At 51.6% G+C, this 15,277-nt stretch overlaps 1 protein-coding gene across 9 annotated transcripts in view; it reads right to left on the bottom strand.

Annotated features, from left to right (window-relative positions):
- Positions 1-1,829: 1,829 nt before the first annotated feature.
- Positions 1,830-15,277, bottom strand: part of ILF3 (interleukin enhancer binding factor 3) — a 32,949-nt gene continuing 19,501 nt past the window's right edge. For 2 of the 9 annotated variants that reach the window (XM_081135654.1, XM_081135652.1), the window contains 14 exons: positions 14,944-15,039; positions 14,198-14,309; positions 13,678-13,775; positions 12,988-13,099; positions 12,786-12,896; positions 12,266-12,465; positions 11,730-11,897; positions 11,212-11,349; positions 10,928-11,104; positions 10,678-10,831; positions 10,490-10,543; positions 6,656-7,018; positions 5,921-6,046; positions 1,830-5,525 (listed from right to left, as the gene is read on the bottom strand). In XM_081135654.1, coding sequence (XP_080991780.1) covers positions 5,389-5,525; positions 5,921-6,046; positions 6,656-7,018; positions 10,490-10,543; positions 10,678-10,831; positions 10,928-11,104; positions 11,212-11,349; positions 11,730-11,897; positions 12,266-12,465; positions 12,786-12,896; positions 12,988-13,099; positions 13,678-13,775; positions 14,198-14,309; positions 14,944-15,039 — 2,046 coding nt within the window. In that variant the 3' untranslated portion in view covers positions 1,830-5,388. Of the gene's footprint in view, positions 5,526-5,920; positions 6,047-6,655; positions 7,019-8,677; positions 10,028-10,489; positions 10,544-10,677; positions 10,832-10,927; positions 11,105-11,211; positions 11,350-11,729; positions 11,898-12,265; positions 12,466-12,785; positions 12,897-12,987; positions 13,100-13,677; positions 13,776-14,197; positions 14,310-14,943; positions 15,040-15,277 lie in introns of those variants that run through there. The other 7 variants (XM_081135655.1, XM_081135653.1, XM_081135660.1 and 4 more) reach the window with 5 other exon arrangements.

The following is a 15,277-nucleotide window of genomic DNA, read 5'->3' as shown; positions in this document are numbered from 1 at the left end:
GAGTGAGGGAAGGAGAGAAAGATGAGGGCTGGAGGTCAAATATGAGGTCCCCCAAGTCCTCTAGTTTTTGGTGAGAACTTTGACTTTCATCTGAGCTAGATGGAAGGGTTGGGGGGCAGCGTGGATCAAGGCGATCTCTTCTATCACCAAGAGGTAAAGTAGGGGACAGAAGTGGGGTGCAGCCGAGGTTCAGTGGCGTGGAGGTTTCTGCGCCGCTCAGTAGGGAGGGCTGGGGGCACCAAGGTCTCCCCTTGAGGCGGCGCTGGGAAGGCGCATTCAGCACGCTGGACAGCGTCCGCACGTTGCTCCAGGGGTGGAGCCTGCGAAGGCGGCCAATTAGAAGCAGAGCTCATCGGCCTTATTGAAGCAGCAGCTGCTTCCACATAGCTGATGTGGTCAAAAAGGAGCCCAGAGTGAGTTTTCCTAGAGGTCACCGTTCTGTTTGCTCTAACTAATCTGTAACATTTTAGGAAATGACAGTTCAAAAAACAAGAGCGGTGCACTGTGTGCACCCTATGCGACTGTGGCAGGCAGAGCCTACAATAGGATCCTATCAGAACCGTTTTCTAGGACGCAATGATGTAGAGGGTGAAGTCACTGGGCGGAGCCTGTGAAAAGCTTCTATTTGTAGTAGGGCCTGTTGATGGGGCGTGGAAAAGGCTGGCACTGTATATAGGGGTCTAGGGGCGAACTGAAGCGGTTGGAAAGGGCGGCATTTGCAGAAGCAGGGCCACGGCAGGTTCCGAGATTGCTGCAGTTGCCCAGAGAAGTCCCTCAAATTGGGTACTAGGTAGTTCGCCTTAAGGAGCCGGTATTTGATGTCCCCGGACTGAGAAGGGCAGGAGTTAGACTTCTGGCCATGGAATGGGGAATCCCCGACCTCTGGAGAGGTGGGCGTTTCAAATACCTCAAACTTTGAAATAGGGGTCCCGGGAGCCTGGAGGGATTCTTTGGTTTATCCATCTGGGGGTGGGAGGGACTCCTGTGATATTTTTGCCCAACCTTCTCCCCAGCCCAGCTGCCAAGAGGCCGAGTTTAGGTGTCAATTCTTGGAACGTTGGAAAGGGCAGACAGGACGGCGACCTCTGGGTTATGCACTCCGTGGCCACTCCCTAGCCATTCCTGTTTGTCTCCCCACCGCAGAGAGGTGGTCTCCTGAGCCTGGAGCACTCTCCTTTCTATATCCTGAGGCAAGGCAACAACCCTTGCCGGGCCAATCTTCTGGTCTGGGACATTTGTTTTTACCGATCTTGGGTCTGTGAGCTCTTCCCTTACCAAGCCCAGTGGACTCTGTCACCTAAGTACCCCTGAATCTCACAGCTTGGATGTTCCAGAACTCAAGCCTCGTTGCTGGTCTGTTGCCCTCATTCTCACCTCTCCCACACCTCTATTCTCTACCCAAAAGAACTGTTCTGAAGCACTCCTCAGCCTGGGGTCTTCCCAGTTCAGAATCCCTCTGGCTGGCTGTCAAGGGATTGCACTGGGTGCCCCTTGCTGACACATCAATACTTCTTTTTGCAAACAAAAAGCTTTACCCACCTGAGTATAGTTTCTTTATTCCTACCCACCAGTTGAATTTTTGTGCATGTTGCTGCCTCTGTATGGCATACCCTTCTCTTACCCTCTCTAATATACCCCTGGTCTCAGTTCAAGCACCCTGTCTCATTTGAAACACAGAAAGCCTTCCCTGATATTCCCTGCCCCGATGAAACAGGGCCCCCTTGGTGCCTAGAAGCTCCAAGAGGGCAGGGACCAAGTCCACTTCGAAGTTCCAGCACTCAGTACAGGAGTGATATATAAACCAACACCCAATAAACACATGTTGAGTGAATGAAACAATGAACACAGAAGTTTCCATTTATTCCAGAATGGGTTAGAACGAGCATCTGGGCCAAAAAGGCTTGCTGCTAAGAGCGCACAGCCAGCATGGGGCTCACACCCGGAGACTGAATCCTCAGCTGACAGCCCAGATGCAGTGTCAGGCCTCAGGGGCACGGCAGGTGCTGACTGCACAAGAATGGTCAATGGTTCAAGAGAAAGTGAATGCTCTGCCAGGGTAGTTGGGCAGCTAGGTGGTAACTTCCAGGACTGGACCACAGTCCAGAGGGACACAAGCCCCAGTGACTCTGCCAATCTAGAGGTGGAAATCCTAGATCCATTACTGCTCAGAGGTCTCCTTTGGTCCCAAGGCACCAATCCCAACAACCCCCACCCCCATCAGTCTAAATTTCTGGAAAGGCCCTGTCCCTCCCTCATAAGTCACCTTGGCCCACCATGCCCAGGTCCAGCTGTCTTGTCAATGGTTTGGTCTCCTTCCCTTCCCTCTAAAGGCATCCTGAGCCCTCTGGAGTGTAATGTCCAGTACTGGATCATCACCACCCCCACCCCAAGCCTATCCACCAAGCATCCTATCGTGATCAACTTGCTGAGTAACCATGTGGGTTGCTGGTCCTTCCTGCTCATGCTCCTGGTGATTTCTGCTGACTGAACGATGCATGACACTGTCCTCGAGCAACATATGGGCCAAAGCATCGGAGGTGAAGCAGCAGCTCAGTGAGGCCCTACTCCAGGCTGTCTTCCTGGACTTGGAGGGCAACAGGCCTGGAAATGCCATGGTCAGCTTTAAATGGGTGATGCACCAGCAACAAGGGCTTCTCCATCATGCTCTAAGTGGCAGCCACATCTTCCTGAACCCAGCTTCCTGGAGTAGCAGGTCCTGAGGGTTGGGATATTGCAGTTGGTCAGCTGCATCACCAGGCCATCAGCACCAATGAGGTTCCCCAAACAGCATTAAGGTGCCAAGGGATCTGTGTTCATCAGCTGTCCCCTCAGGATACCCACTGTGCTGCAAAGATGCTGCTGGCTCTGTGTTGTCCAGACCTGACCATGATGATCTTGGCTACGGCTGAAACTCCCAGGGCTGTGCCAGCAGCCCAGTGCATGAAATCTTCATCCAACCCTGTAATGGGCGAAACAGTCTCCCAAAATGGTATGTCCACATCCTAACTGCTGATGCCTGTGACTGACTGTACTTGTACAGTCTCTGTAGATGTAATTAAGGATCTCGAAATGAACTCATCCTAGATTAGGGTGGGCCCTAATTCCAATGATTCATGTCTTTATAAGATGATGATGATTTGAGACGTAAGACTCATAATCAGGAATTTGAATGTGGTAGTGTTTGCTGTATGGGAAACAGACGATGAGGAGAGACCTGTGTTGACAAGGCAGATCCAGATTTTAAAGCATTTGGCAGGCGCAGCCAGAGGGCTCCTCCCTGAGGATTTCTGAGTGACGCAGACTGTCCAACGCCTGTATCATATCATCACAAACACAAGGTCCCAATAATGTTGCATGGTTTTTCCCAGCCCCTGTACATGTCTCGGAGAGGAGCTGGGGTGGATACCCATTCCTCAGGTCAGTCTCCTCTCTCCACTTGTGCAGATACTTGAGGAATCCCAAGGCACTTCAGGCTGACCCAAATGGTTGCACTGTGGGCCACCTCTTGAATGAACTTCACAGGGCCCCTCTCCTTAGGCTGGACCGCTTGGTAGCTAGGACCTCCTCTGCTGCAGCAGAAAGCAAAAAGTTCCCAATGTTTTATTTTTCAGTGCAGAAAACCTTTCTTTTACCTTTCAAAGAAAGCAAGTCTTCATCCTTTGAAGGCACACTGGTGTTTCTGCCTCAGCTGAGTGATCCTGCATCAAGAATAGTTTGCAGTCCGACTGGCATGGCTCAGCCATTGAGCATCGACCTATGACCCAGGAGATTGCAGGTTGATTCCCGGTCAGGGCACATGCCCAGGCTGTCAGCTCAAACCCCAGTAGACGGCCTGTAGGAGGCAGCCAATCAATGACTCTCTCATCATTGATGTTTCTATCTCTCTCGCTCTCCCTTCCTCTCTCTGAAATCAACAGATATTTAAAAAAAAAAAAAAGATGGTTTGCACTTCTCTCAGTAGCCATGGTTAACCAGCACAGGAGGCCAAAGGGCTACCTGGGGCTTAGGCTGTGAACAGTGCCTGGTATGAACTTGCCCGGCAAGTTAACAGGGGTCCCTGCAGAGGGGCAGCCCAGGCCTTGCGTGCCCATAGGGTTCTTCCCAAGCAGGCCACACCCTGGGGCAGGGTCAGCTTTGAGAATGGCTGCTCAGGGGAGAGTTCCTCCACCTCCATACTGCGATGTATAAGTGTAGAATGTTCTACAGCATCTTTGGCTCCTACCCAGTAAGTGACATACGTCTCCCAAGCACTAAAAAACTGCCTGGGATTGAGAAACGGTGCTCCTGAGAAACCTGCTGTGAAGAAGCTCACCTGGGCACTCTGTGAAGTTCTGGATAGAGGAGGCACCAGGGACAAAGGCTGTGGTTGCAGCTGCCACAGAGACCCAACCCAGCATAGATGGTTCCACGGCTGGAGATTCACACATCTTGGGATGCCTCAGCCAGATTTCAATCAGGCTTTTTCAAATTAGGTTCTACATACCAAATGTAACCCGAGGTAACTTCAAATCGCACTTACACTACACCCAGAAATCATGGAGCATAAAACAAAACATGCTGAATTGTAGACGCAAAACCCAAACAGCAGCATGGGCCACTAGGCTGCTATGTAGACACTAGGGGCTGTGGAGCTCGCTGGGCAATAGAGGCTACAAGATTCCAGGTAACTGGTTGCTGGCCCTGGCCAACTTCAAGACCTTTATAAGCCTGGAGCTGGACCCTGGACCCTCTCCGGTAAACAGGGACCATCCTGTCACCCATGTCCCACTTTCTGGTGCTGGGAACAGAGTGGAGGAAACTGCCCATTGCGCTCCTGGAGGGTCAGACACCCAGGCCTACGACGGCGCAGTTTTCTTTCTTTTTCTTTATTTGTCTACATTCAGCTGAATTCAAATGTACTGCCTGAATGATCCAGACATACAAAAAACCCCCACTCTTTCCCACGGTTTTTTAAAATAAAATCTTCACTTATAAAACTGAAACACTAAAGCATTAAAATACAGAAAGCTCGTTTAACTCACTTCACAAAAGCATTAACAGATGAGGTATCCCTTCTGTAACTATTTCAAGACAAACTGAGTTAACACTAACACCAATTGTAAATAGACAGAGGGATACTGAACTGTAAGAACTCAGAAAACTCTACTCGGACAGAGTTGTAATGGCAACTAACAAACCACTGAAGACGTGGAGTCCCAAACACGGCTAAATATGGGTCACAGAACGGGTCACAGAGTGACCAGCTGCACCTCACAACACAGCAACGTGGACGGGGTAGGGCAAGAGGGCCCAGAGGGGCCGCAGACATGTTAACTGTGATGCATAAAACTGAATTCTTACAACGAGGAGGGGTAAGTGCAGAAGGTACAAATCTTCACCCTCAGGGCTTTATCTGTACTGGTAGTTCATGCTGTGGTCTGCGTTCCTGCCGTAGCCTCCCTGTGATGACTGATAAGAGCTGGGAGGGCCGCTGTAATTCTGGCTGGACCCCGGGGAGTTGTAGTTCGACTGTGACGAGTAGCCTCCTGAGGGAAAGAGGGGGTGGGGATAAGTCCAGTCACAGAGATGTCAGCAATGCGAACTCTAACTGGGGCTGTCTGAGCACCAGGCTCTATTTGGCTCTTAGTATTGTCCGCATTTCTTCATGTAGGTACCAACATTTAGAGTAGGGCAATTTCTGCATCTCTGGCTTCTAAAAAGCCGAGAAACTAGAGGTATGCCTAAGTCGGTGCTTGCACAAGGCCTCATGCGCCCTCATCTCCTGCTTCCTGTTCTTGCCCCACACAGAATCCAAGAGGCAACTGCCACTGTGGTCCTGCCCAGGCTATCTGCCCAAGCCAGGCCACACCCCTCTTCACAGCCTCAGTGTGGCTATGCCCCCCCAACACCAATGCTGTGCCACCTGCTGCTCCAGGCCCACCTTGTTTGCCTTGGTAGGAGCTGCCCCCAGAACCTCCTCCGTAGCCCCCATGTGACCCTGGGTTGTAGGATGACCCGCCTGAGCCGTAGCTGTTTCCGCTGCTTCGGCCTCCACTACCACTGTAGTCTGGGGGAAAGAGAACACAGTGTGGTTGGTTAAGAGGCCTTGTGCTACAGCCCTCGATGTGGCAGACCCTTGGCCAAGACCCTGGACCTTTGCAAATTTCCGTCTTGACTGCCTGAATTTGGCACAGGTCAGTCCCACCATAAATTGCCAGGGGCTGGCTAGAGTCCTACAAGGTCCCCACGCCCTGGATTGCCCTTATCACCACATTCTGAAGTTCCATTCCACCTTCCCACCTGCTTCTCCAACCTAAGCTTCCCAGCATTTCAGGAATTGCAAAATTAACCCAAGTCCCGGCTCCTGCTACTGAGTGTCCCATCACGAACCACTGTATTCCTACCCTCTCCCAGTTGGGCCACTGGCACAATGCAGCCCACCAGTTCTATGCATGAGGTAGAGGGAGAAATGGAGCAGGGAGCAATTCAGGCTCTTTTAGGGGCTGGATGCAACCTGGACTCAAGAGGTCACCTCAAAGTGGCTGGCCCAGATTCAGACTCTACCTTTGTGCCCCAGCCTCAAGACCTTATCCTGGAGGCCTCTGCCCCCAACTTCCAGTCCCTCAGCCAGAGGTGGGACAGTGTTGAGCTTCTGGGGGATTGGACGCCAACTCACTGAATTTGCTCTCGTAGCTGTAGTCGGAGCCGCCCCCGCCCCCGGGGGAGCTGTAGGAGTTGGAGTAGGAGTAGTTGCCTTGGCCGTGGCTATAGCCTTTCTGCTTGCCCTGTGGGGGGCCATAGTTGCTGTACTGGCTCTGGTTGTAGGACTGCTGCTGGCCTGGGTGGGACTGGTAGCCTGAGCCGTAGGAGGGCTTCTGCTGGCCCCCATGTGGCTGTTTCTTCCCGGCATGTTTCGGGGGCACTGGGGAGTTGTAGTTGTCGCCTTGGTAGTAGGAGCCGTAGCCAGAGGAGCCACCACCGCCCCCGCCGCCGCCACCGCCAGCATTCCCAGAATGCCCTCCATTGCTGTAGAACTGACCTAAACAGGAAGGCATCCAGTCAGGTGGAGGCTCAGGGAGACGGAGTCGGGGTGGGGAGGGGGGAAGGGAGGGAAGGTCGAAGCTGTGGGTCCTGAAGGCTGACCCGTGAGCCCACGGCCCAGGCAGGGGCAGAGTGAAAGGTAGGAGAGCAAGGAGCAGCAGCTCCAGTCCCTAAAGCAGCCTGGTCTGGGCTGGCCCAGCCTTCAGCTCCACTCACCCATTAGCTGATGACAACAATGGATCTTTGCCAAGCAGCGGCACGGCAGCACGCCGAGAGCAGCTTTTGCAGCGGATGTCAACGTTACAATGAGATGGGCTCCGAGTGCAGGATGACATTCACAACTAGCTGACTGCTACCCAGATGTCCCCAACGATGACAGGAAAAGCAAAGCCCCAGAGAAGCAGCCAGCCCTCCCCCGCTGTGCTGGGAAGAGGCTTGGCAGTTACAGGCTTGGGTGACCCTAGGAAATGCTCTTTAACAAGGTCCCTGACATTGGTGTCATTCCTGGATGATCCACTGGTCTGACCTGGTTCTTGGAGAACCAGAAACAGAGACTTAAGCCAAATGACCTGGGACTGCTCCCTGATGGGATTTATGCAAACACATGCCTTAAGGAGCAATTCCACAGCCTCCTGGGAAAAGAAGACTTAAGGCTGGGATCAGAAGGTCCAGGTGGTCCCCCAGAGGGCACCTCCTTGTTCCCAGCACAGCTGCTGGGCTCAGGCAGGACTGAGCAGCAGGTGTGACAAGCGTGCAGCAAGCCGCCACATTCTCAGGCTCTAGGGCTGAGAATGTCACGGAGAGCTCCCCCCACCTTCTGGTCCTTAGGTAAAGACCCCCAGAACATTGGTTTGTCAAGACACTGCTCCCCACCAGACACTCAGGTGGACCTTTGGGAGACGGATCAACTAAGGCGAGGGGGGAGAGGGAGGATGGGTCCTGTGGGTGGCTGTCCATCCAGGCTGGGCAGTTTCCAGTGCTCCAGCAGGGGCAGTGGAGCTCCTGGGCTCCTAAAGCAGGTAGGCCTAGCATGCCTTTGCTGGTTAGCTGTGCCTTTGTCCACAGATGGTTGAGGCTGCTGCCTGGTCAGCCTGGATATACCGCGTGGGTAGGAGAGGGAGGAGATGCTCCCACACAGCCTGTCACTTCCTTTCCATGTTTAGATCCAAGGGTCCTTCACCTTTTGGGTAAATTTGGGAATCCTCACAAGCCTTCCACCCACTGAAGATGTGCACCCCAGTGGTGTGCCTTGGGCTGTTTGAATAGTAATTTGGATAGAACTGAACTCCGCCATGGGTTTATTTTCTTCAGGCGGGCAGCCTCCACCCTACACCAACCCCCCCATCACAAATCCAAGGACAAGGATGTGTCCCACAATGCAAGAGAGTAAACACGAGGAGGCCAGGACAGGTGGTCTTCTTCAGATCCCCTCTTAAAACTCTTGCCACACTGGTTGACTTTCGGCCTACACTGAGTGCCTGCCTCCTCACCCCTCCACAAGCACAGGAATGAATGAAGACGCCAAGTAGTTACGGCTTGTTACTTTAACATGTATTGATTAAAAAAAAATAAAGGGGAGGGGAAGTTTTCAACGTCATTCAGGATAACTATTTCCTGGTATAAAAAGACATTATTCTCAAACAATAACTTTCTAAAAAAAAAAAAAAAAAAAAAAAAATACATCATGCAATCAAAGTTTTAAAAAGTTTCACTGAATGTTTCAAACCTCTGGGAACAAATTATGCAGTAACTGTTTTGACCAGTTTTTGCCTGAATAAACGCAAAATCTTGCAAGTCAACACAGAGGCAGGCTTTGCTGCAGAAGTAACTGCTGACCAGAGTGAAAACCAGACTTGTTTCCAGGGACTTCCACAGGAAACGGGAGGCCTGAGTAAAGAGCCTAATCGCCTCTGTGTGCCTCTACACACAGGGAGAAGCCACAACCTCAAGCCTGTACCCTAAAGTGAGAGGGTGGAGGTTTCTAGGGCTTCTGAAATCTGCTGCAGCTGTGCACCCATGAATACAGGCCCTACTGACGCAAGTTATTCACTGGAGAATTGAGCTACATATTAGGCTCTTTCTGCTTGACTATTTTTAAAGCCTCACTTTAGAAATTCTAGAATTCCATGCATTTGCAACTGTAATTAGGACTTGCAAAATTCTGCATTATAGCTCCCATAAGCCTGTCTATTTTTTGCACTAAATGATGGAAGCACAGTTTTGATACCTTTGAGAGTTCACCTCTAGCTAAACCAGCCACAGAATGTTGCATCCCCAAACACAAACCCACCAGAGCATTTACAAGAGGCAGGAAAGGTTAACTTAGCACAATATACAATTCCCCAATGTCCCCAACGTTTTACAAGCTTATTAAAAAAAAAAGAGGGGGGGGAGAGAGAGAGAGGGAGGGAGAGAGAGGGAGGGAGAGAGAGGGAGGGAGAGAGAGAGAGAAAAAAAAAAAAGCCAGTTGCTCTGGATTCGGATGTGGTGAAATAGTTTTCATCACTGTCAAAGGCATCAACCAGATTTGGGATTTTGTTAAAAGGTTAAAAATTCATACAAAACCTGCTGTAAATTAAGACAAAGGTAGATTAAAATCATTTATCTGTCTCTTAAATAAAGTAATGCTTTCCATAAAAAGCAAAGGTGGGCTTTTGCCTTGATGCTGACCAACGCTGGCTCTAGAATTCTGTGCAATTCTGCACAAAAAAAAGCATTCTCTGAAAATTGTTTTCCACTTATTGTGAACTTCAATATGACCAAGTTCAAAGGCAAATCACGATAAAAACTGCCATTGTCTTAAATTCTGCAGGCTAAGAGTTTCAGACAAGCTGCGGTGACAAGCCACGGTTGAGAAACCCAGTGAAGCACAGGGGCACAGCACGGACACTTTGGGTTTTGGAGTTCGAGAAAATTGGAGTAAAAAGTTGATTTTGTGTGCAATACTTTTAGATGCTCTAGGAAGACCCAAAATCATGATAGCCGTAGCAGTCTGTGAAAAAGTCACCTACAAAAGGGGGAGACAGAGCAGAGAAAAAAAATTAGAATTCTTTTGAAAAATGGCACAGAGCGCCACATTTGAAATTCATGTTTTAGATTTCTCTGCTCCTGTAACCCCCCAGTGAAGGCTCCTTCTCAAGACAAGAGCTGTGCACTGTCAGGAAAAGCATATTCACAAAATTGGTGCTTCATTCACATGGCTTAAAGCAGAGAAATTTAAAATTTTTACTTTTAAGGTACTTTTAAGTCACACAATGTGTGTGTTAACATTTACAGAGAAAATCACACTTTTGCAGGATGGGGAGGGTGGGGGCCTTGAGGATGGCCTAATCTAATCACTGAGAACAGGTGTGGGCAACTCTGAAGTCTCAGGGAGGCTGCTGCTGGCGGGCCACCCTGCTCTAACTCAGGCATAGGAGCTACACTGCAGCTTCTTCCCAAACTCAGGCCAAGAGAAATACACACTTACTGTAGCCAGCTGTAGCCGAGTTGCCTCCGTACCCATAGCTGCCATACCCAGCGCCTGGAAGGGAACCAACAAGGTTATCAGGGCTGGGGGTGGGTCTCCCCTGCATCTGCCTCTCCCAGCACCTCAGCTCAACCCCAGGGGCCCTACACACCCCAGAGAGCCCATGGCAATAGGACAAGGTTCCTCACCAGCATTCATGTAGCCTCCATGGTTGGCGCCACCAAATCCTCTCCCTCTCCCTCGACCACGGATGTTCCCTCCTCTTCCCCGCCCTCGAAGGTTTGGGGGCGGGGGCACTTCGTTGTGCATGGGGCCTCCCATGCCAAAGCCAGGGTTATGAGGCTGGACAGGAGAGAACAGACAAGTTACTTTTGACTCATGCTTCAATCGCAGAAGAATTCATGTCGAGCTCAAAGGATCTCAGGGGTAAACAGTTACCTTAGCAGCAAATTTCGGTCCCCCTCTGACAGGCACAGGCGTTCTCTTCTTCTTATTGGCTTCAAGGGCAAGAGGGGCATCAGGGAACAGTTTTTCTAGTGCAGCAAGGGCAGCATATGCTTTTGCTACCTTTTTGTTTGAGCCAGCACCTTGAAACTTCTGTCCATCTACCTCGACCTGGGAAGAACAGACACATGTGGGGGGTGATCCAAAGCCTCCCACCAGGTCAGGGGGGCTCTCCAAAGACTCCAGGCCTCCACAAGAACCGCTCCAGGATCACTCACCTCCATGACAAAGCGCTTGTCATGGCTGCCACCAGTCTCTGAGATGAGCTCATACTTGAGGCCACGCCTCTTCTCATTAAGCTCCATGACAGGGTTCTTGCCATGTTTGGTCAGGATCGGCCCCTGCTGTTTTACGTTCTCAGGGAAAACAGAAGAAAAAAAAACCAACACTCTCAGCTAAGGGCTGTCCAACAGGTGGAGGACAGCCACTCTGAAAGTCATCTGTGAGCCTCCCAGCAATATGATGACCTCCACCTGCACCCTCTTTCTCTGGGAAATGGCCAGACACTGACTGAGGCCACCCTAGTACATCCCTGAGTTATGGCTCAACATCCGAAAAGCCTTCTTAGCAGTGGCTCAAAGGCTCACACCTGGAAGGTGTAGGGGCTGTAAGCTCCCAAACTGGAAGGTGATTTCTTTGGGGGGAAATGACTAGGACCAGCAACGATCCAGGCTCACAGGACACAAGGCTGACTGCTCCACCCTTTTGGGCCCTCCAGTGCCCACCATGGGCTCACCTCGGCAGTGGGATCTGAAGTAAAGGCAGCACTGGGGGTCGAAGCGGTTTCTACCACAGGTGGAGGGGCCACGACTGCTGGCTTGGCCTCCGTCTCCTCAGCTGAGTCCTCCCCCTTACTGGAGTCTCTGCCTTCAGCACCCGTAGGCAAGCCCATGTCCTGTAACACCTGGGAGGGAGACCCACACAACCCCCAGTGAGGGAAGAGGCTCAGCACTAGCTCATCCTAAATCAGAAGCTCCTAGAGTGGCGTCCAGCAATCTGGAGTATTGTTTTCTTTAGCTCTCCAAACCCTCAGCCATGTGTGTACACCCTTTGCTTGTCAGCCATGATGACAAAGGCATTTTTGCCACATGATTTGACAAACATTCCAAAATCTAACCATTTCAGTGTCTGCACACCCTCCCTAAGCCACATGGGTATTTGCACCTAGCACTTAAATAGGAGCCGACAGCTCTGAAGAAGCCCCAGATGAAGAAAGTGCTTTTGCTGTCTGAAGGAAAAGCATGGGCTGGACAATGCCACCAGCTACCCTACCTTAACAGCCACATGTAGCTTGGCAGTCTTTTTGGATGGTCCGGAGGCCTCGAATGAACTGCCATCTACTTCCACAGACATGGTGAAGATGGGGGCGTGGACCGGCCCCGCCTGGGAAACCAGTTTATACTGCAGCCCGGGCTTCAGCTGGTTCAGCCTCATCAGGGCATTCATAGCCTGGGGAGGCTCTGCCTTCTCCTCTAGAGAAAGACCACCAACATCACTCTGGAACATCAGTCAATTCTGAACCAGGGAAGGGGTCTCTTCTGATGGCCTTTTGTCACGGTACAAGATGGACTGGGCAGCCGCACATTCCAAGGCCTTGCCTATTGCTGCTCCCACGTACACGCCACCACTGGAGTCTCCAGCTGGGGCACACCCACCTCACTTGTGTTCTGTACCTCTATTATATAATCGTTCTAAAAATGACTTAAATATGTCTGAAAAAAGTAAGGTGTCTCCCTACTTTGAAGTTAACCGGAGCTGGAGGACAAAAAGGCCCAGGAGTGAATGCCTGTACCTTTCTTCTGAATCTTCTTCTTCTTTTTGCTGGGGGACTTTTCCTCTCCATCCTCCTCCATCGGGCGTTTCATTGGCGTAATGGCGTAGGTGGTACTGGGGGGGATTTGAACTAAAAGAGATCAGGACAGAAGTGGCTACGAGTCCAGTCTGGTGCTCCGTGGGGAGTCCGCTGCCCAGCCTGGAACCCCTGGTGTACTTACCGGTGTAGTCTACTGGGTTTTCATTCTTTGGTTTTTTGGGCATCTTAGAAGGCAGAGGGTCCATACCCAGGACTTTATGCAGCTGACCAAATGCAGCAAGTCGCAGAGCATGCTGGAAAAGGGGAAGAGGAATAGGAACCTGACTCAGCCGCCCTGTGCTCCTGGCCAAGATGTGTACGCTTGCTAATGCCTTCTGGAAGGGGTAGGAGCTGAGGGGGTTGCTAATGGTCTCCCCTACAACAGGAAGGGTTCCCCCAACAGCCAGGGGAAGGCCTGACTGCCAGGACCCAGCCTTGCTGTGGGGGAAGGCCAGCCTGTGACCACCCGCCTCAAGAGGAATACAGGAGACCCCAACCTGGGGACTGGTTGCCACACGGAGCCACGTGGTGGGCCTGCAAGGGAAGGACCCCTGGAACAATCTAAACAGCAAATAGACCTCCCCGCTGTACTCGGTGTCTGAAAACAACACTCGAGCAGGTCGAGGGGCAGGCTACAACCACGCGTGGCGCCAGGGGAAAGAAGCAGCCCAGATTGAGGCACCCTGTATCAGGCACAATCCCTTCTTAGCCTTCAGTCCCCGACCTGAGCCTATGAGTCCAGTGGCGACCCTGAGAATACCCAGTAATGGAACTAGAAGCCAGTGATTACAGACTGGGTAAGGGCTCACGGTGGCAATGGCGATGACTATACCTGCGCACTCTGTGTGATATCTTCCCGTTGCTGTCTGTCTAGATGCCCAATAGCATCAGTGGCTTCTTTTTCACAAGGGTCATAAATGCCAGAACCATCTGAAGGCAGGAAACAAGGAAGATATGCAGAGGATTATCTTTTAGCATCTCGGAAGAGTTGTACTGGCTGAGGGAACCAGATGCGTTACCCCCCGCGCCCCATCCACACCCAGCTCTGGAAAACACGCCGAGCTCGGTGACCCACTCAGCATCCAGCCCATGAGAGAAATAATCCACATGTGTCTCAGAGCAAGGAGCTCACGTGGGAGTGGGTCACCACTGCCCCGGATCCGCCCTGAGTCACAGCTGCGGAGCCGGCACAGGGCTGGATATGATGGTGCAAGAGGGTAGTCACATGCTTTAGCCCTAGGGGGACATGGGGCTGCTGCTGCCCTAACCCGGTCAGGGGACCCGCCAGAAAGTAGCCTCAGGGCCTTGATCCCTGTCCTTTCCCTGCAACTTGCAAAGCACAAGGCCCCAACCTGGCATCACGATGCCTGACGCCAGGCACTCCAGCACTCTCCGCAGCGCCTCGCCAGCACCCATGGGTCTGTTGGCTGTGCCGATGGACTTCTCACACAGAAGCTCAAGGGGCTGAAAGGCAAGAAGAACAGTTAGCCTATGTCCAGGACGTGTTTAGCCGATGCTTAGGAGCTATCACTGTGTATGTGGTAAAGAGTCGGGATGGCATGGAAAGATACAGCCATCCAAGTTCACAAGTCAGGGCTAAGCCAAAATAGGTCCCCTAGAGCTGGGCTCACACCTTTTTCTTAAGAGTCATTTACTCTTTTTGGACACATTGGCCAGGAGGCCAAGTTGAAGCTATCGTGTAGGTGCTTATATTTAATACAAAAACCATTCTTAACTATGTGCTGTAGGAAAACAGGCAGCTGGCCAGAATTGGCTTGTTGGTCTACTTGCTAACTGCTGGCCAAGAGTAGCTACAAAGGCTTCATCATGGAGTGGAGCATGTCACAGTACGTGTGCTCCCCTCTCTAGGCTGAGCTATGTACCTGCCATGGCGGAGGGGGGGTTGGTCCTGGCCTCATTTTCACCTTCCACCCAGGGTGTGGCACACAGCAGTCGCTCAATAAGCAGCTATGATGGCGACACATCCGCCACACCCCAAAGGGACACTCTAGCCCGTTATCAGAAGATATTCCTGACCTATGGAAGAAGGTCTCTGAGCATACAATCCCCAGGTGGCCATAGGTAGAAGGTGCCTTACCCATCCTCTTAGAGGACCCCAGGTGGGCACACGGGTGCACAGGTCCCTCAGGACCCGGATGACAATAACACAAGACTTCAGCCCATTGGCTCTGGCCTAGAAGAACAAAGCACAGGCTATTTACACCAAGGCACCTCCCAGAACACAAGGCAAACATGAACAACACAAGTCTCAGGGTGCTACTTTGTCCAGGGTAAAGGGTGAACATTCACAACCATCAAGTCTGTGGTTGGCAGTGATGCCACTGTGTGGATGATAATAATGTTACTCTTGGCACAAAGCAGCAGCAACCCACCTACTCAGTCACAAGCCTCCTTGGGGGGGGTGTTGAATT

Source organism: Miniopterus schreibersii (assembly GCF_964146895.1).
Source record: "Miniopterus schreibersii genome assembly, chromosome: 4".
Classification (NCBI taxonomy): domain Eukaryota; kingdom Metazoa; phylum Chordata; class Mammalia; order Chiroptera; family Miniopteridae; genus Miniopterus; species Miniopterus schreibersii.
The sequence above is the reverse complement of the archived record's forward strand: the minus strand, read 5'-3'. Positions and strand labels throughout refer to the sequence as shown.